Raw genomic sequence first — 2,604 nt, forward strand, 5'->3', positions numbered from 1 at the left:
TTAAAAAAATGCCTTCCCTCTCTCAGATCCCCCCAAACATGTTGGAAGAGTTGTCCACACTCACTGTCTCTTCCTGTCACCGTCCATTCATTTCTCAACCCACTGTGCTGTGACTTCTACCCACTACCCCACTGAACCTGATCTACCAATAACCTCCCAAGTTACCAAAGAAAACAGTGACACAGCTCGAGCTGGTTCCCCTCTGACCTCTCTGGTCATCACCCATCAACCTTTTGGAGCGTGACCTTTATCACTCTTTATTTTGTATGAGTCATCTGTTCCGTTCTCACTCAACTCATTGAATCACCTCCTTACATCTCATCACGTGAACTATCAGTAGGTTCTGGCTATGTAGGTAGCATCTAAAGCCGATGATCCCAACTTGTCTGAGGAGGCCTTGATATCTTCCTGGACTTTAAGACCTCTCTGTCCATCTGCCAATTGCACAGGTTTTCCCCAGTCTTCCACGGACCCTTCCGACTACTGATTTGTGAAATGGAACCTCTGTAGGCACTCTACAGTCACTTCTAAGTTGGAGGGATGAAAAGCCAGACCATGAGTCATCCAGAGCAATATAGTTACTGCAAAGGATGAAGAAATGCAGGGCAAGGAGGGCTGATGATGATTTTCAGACGTGAATAAAAGAGCAAACAAGGGTGAACTGAGAGTGCTTGGCGTCAGGGAGGAAGGAGCCAGTGTCCAGGACAGTAGTGAAGATGCGTGGAGGTGATGCAAGGATGCTGCATGCTCAACAGGAGCACACGTGGAGGGAGCCTGTGCAGAGAGAGGCAGGGACATGAAACGGGTGAAGGGACAAACACCACTGCCGAGGGAACTAGCACTTAGTGTGCATACTACTTCACTATTTTTCCTTGATCTCTATTACAGAAATCTTGGCCTTTACAGCAATAGGTAGATATCTTCAGGGACAGATAATACATATGTGTAGCCGTACAATAATGTGAACAGTCCAATTCGGTGTGATTGTACAACCAGCCATCTGGAAGAGAAGAGCATTCATACTTGATGTCAGAAACAACACTTGGAGTTCAAATTGAGATGACCTTCCCCACCCACTCCATGTCTGGTCTCCAGAGCAGGAACACATGCACCTCCCAGGAAGGGCCCCTCAGGCTGGCCCAACAGCATTACCTCTCTCAGTGAAAATGAAGAAATTCCTGGTTCTGCATCCGGGTCCCTGCTTCATAGTGCAGTTACCCTTGCCTGTTAAACAATAGCCTCTCTTAAAAAGGTTGCAGACCATGCACACTGTGGCTTGAGCTGGGGAAAAAAGACATAAAAGTTGAACCCAGGTTTGAATGGGCTGGGACCAAGGTGGGTTAGGACACCATTAGGGACCAGGAGTTCAAGGGCGAAGAATGACTCTGAGTCCATCTCCCAACATAATAATAGGAGCTAGAAATGTTACCATCAGATTGTATCCATTGATTCCTTAAACACATGGGATTTAAGGCAGGTATTTTCATTCCATTGTAAATAAAATGAAAGATACACTTCAGCTATGGTGCCACTCCCAGAACACAATCAGACCATCTACATATGGCCACCCTGAAGCCAGTACTCTCTTGGAAAGTGTGAGAGGCATAAAGACTGTGCTGGTTTCAAGGTGAATGTCACAGGACTTCCAACCACACACACACCTCCAAAAGGCCCCTATGTACAAACAATCTAAGTGAAAACCCTATACTTGCTGTGGAATGTTGATTCAAGATATCCCTTCAGAGCCTCTTCCTGCTAGATCACTATATAGCCAACAAACATTGGCTCTGTCACTTAGGGTCAACCAGACTGCCTCAAAGCCCTGAATGGAGAAGACCACCCAGCTCCACTCTTCCCCAACAAAGTGACGGATACCATTCTGAAGAGACCCTAACTCTTGCCCTGGTAGGACTCCCATTGGGGACAGCAGAGAGCGACCTCCAGATCTTGTTAGTTACATCATCGCAGAATCGTGACCTGGTCCTCGTCACCTCCCCCTCCACCGACTGCCCAGGCTGCTCACATCATCATCCTGGGTCTGCTCCCCAGATGCCTCAGCCCCTCATCTGCACCCCCTGCCCCGGCCATCCCAGGACCTCACCCACACCTCGGAAGATCACAAGAGGGAAAACCCCCAGCAGCAGGAGCAACAGCAGGAACTTGTCCATCTCATCCAGGATGGCAGGAAGATGCAGCAGGGAGGCTGGAACCAGCAGCAAAGTGCCCAGGAAGGGCGAGGGCGGGCTGCTCTAGTGTGCTGATGAGAGCAGGCTGGAGAATCTGGTCAGAGGTGCTCCCAGGCGGTGGGCAGTGGCTTCCTTTACACACTTGCCAGCAGGTGACTCACCTCCGCCCAGGCTCAGGAAAGGCTCCCACGAGCCAGCCACTTTGGAGCTTCCAAAGACAAAGGATGTCCCTGGTGCCTCCTCCCGTTCTCTTCTAGATGAAGCCCATGACTTTCACTTCCCCTTTCCTCCCTCCTGGCTGAGAGCTCATAGTAAGAAAACAGACATCCTAGTACTGACTTGGTGTTGGCAAGAGTGGCAGTAGTCATACTAGCAAAACTTATTCAGTATTTCTATAAACCGGGATATATGTCTGCTG

General features: G+C 49.2%; 1 protein-coding gene across 1 annotated transcript; it reads right to left on the reverse strand.

The window, feature by feature from the left end:
* Positions 1–854: 854 nt before the first annotated feature.
* On the reverse strand, positions 855–2,168 carry LOC134375895 (prostate and testis expressed protein 2-like). Its single transcript, XM_063094636.1, has 3 exons — positions 2,108–2,168; positions 1,153–1,281; positions 855–1,000 (listed from the first exon to the last, which is right to left on the reverse strand). Exons 1-3 carry the CDS (start codon positions 2,166–2,168, stop codon positions 855–857), a joined length of 336 nt encoding a protein of 111 aa, XP_062950706.1.
* Between the last annotated feature and the right edge of the window lie 436 nt (positions 2,169–2,604).

This window comes from Cynocephalus volans, chromosome 4 (assembly GCF_027409185.1).
Source record: "Cynocephalus volans isolate mCynVol1 chromosome 4, mCynVol1.pri, whole genome shotgun sequence".
Lineage (NCBI taxonomy): Eukaryota > Metazoa > Chordata > Mammalia > Dermoptera > Cynocephalidae > Cynocephalus > Cynocephalus volans.

Bases quoted from the DNA above. Each gene is read 5' to 3' on its own strand.
- LOC134375895 (XM_063094636.1), bottom strand. From the start codon at position 2,168: ATGGACAAGTTCCTGCTGTTGCTCCTGCTGCTGGGGGTTTTCCCTCTT. The intron at 1,282-2,107 runs GTGTGGGTGAGG...TTTTTTCCCCAG, and splicing joins CCCTCTTGTGATCTTCCGAG to CTCAAGCCACAGTGTGCATG. The intron at 1,001-1,152 runs GTAATGCTGTTG...CTTCTCTTCCAG, and splicing joins CTTCATTTTCACTGAGAGAG to ATGGCTGGTTGTACAATCAC.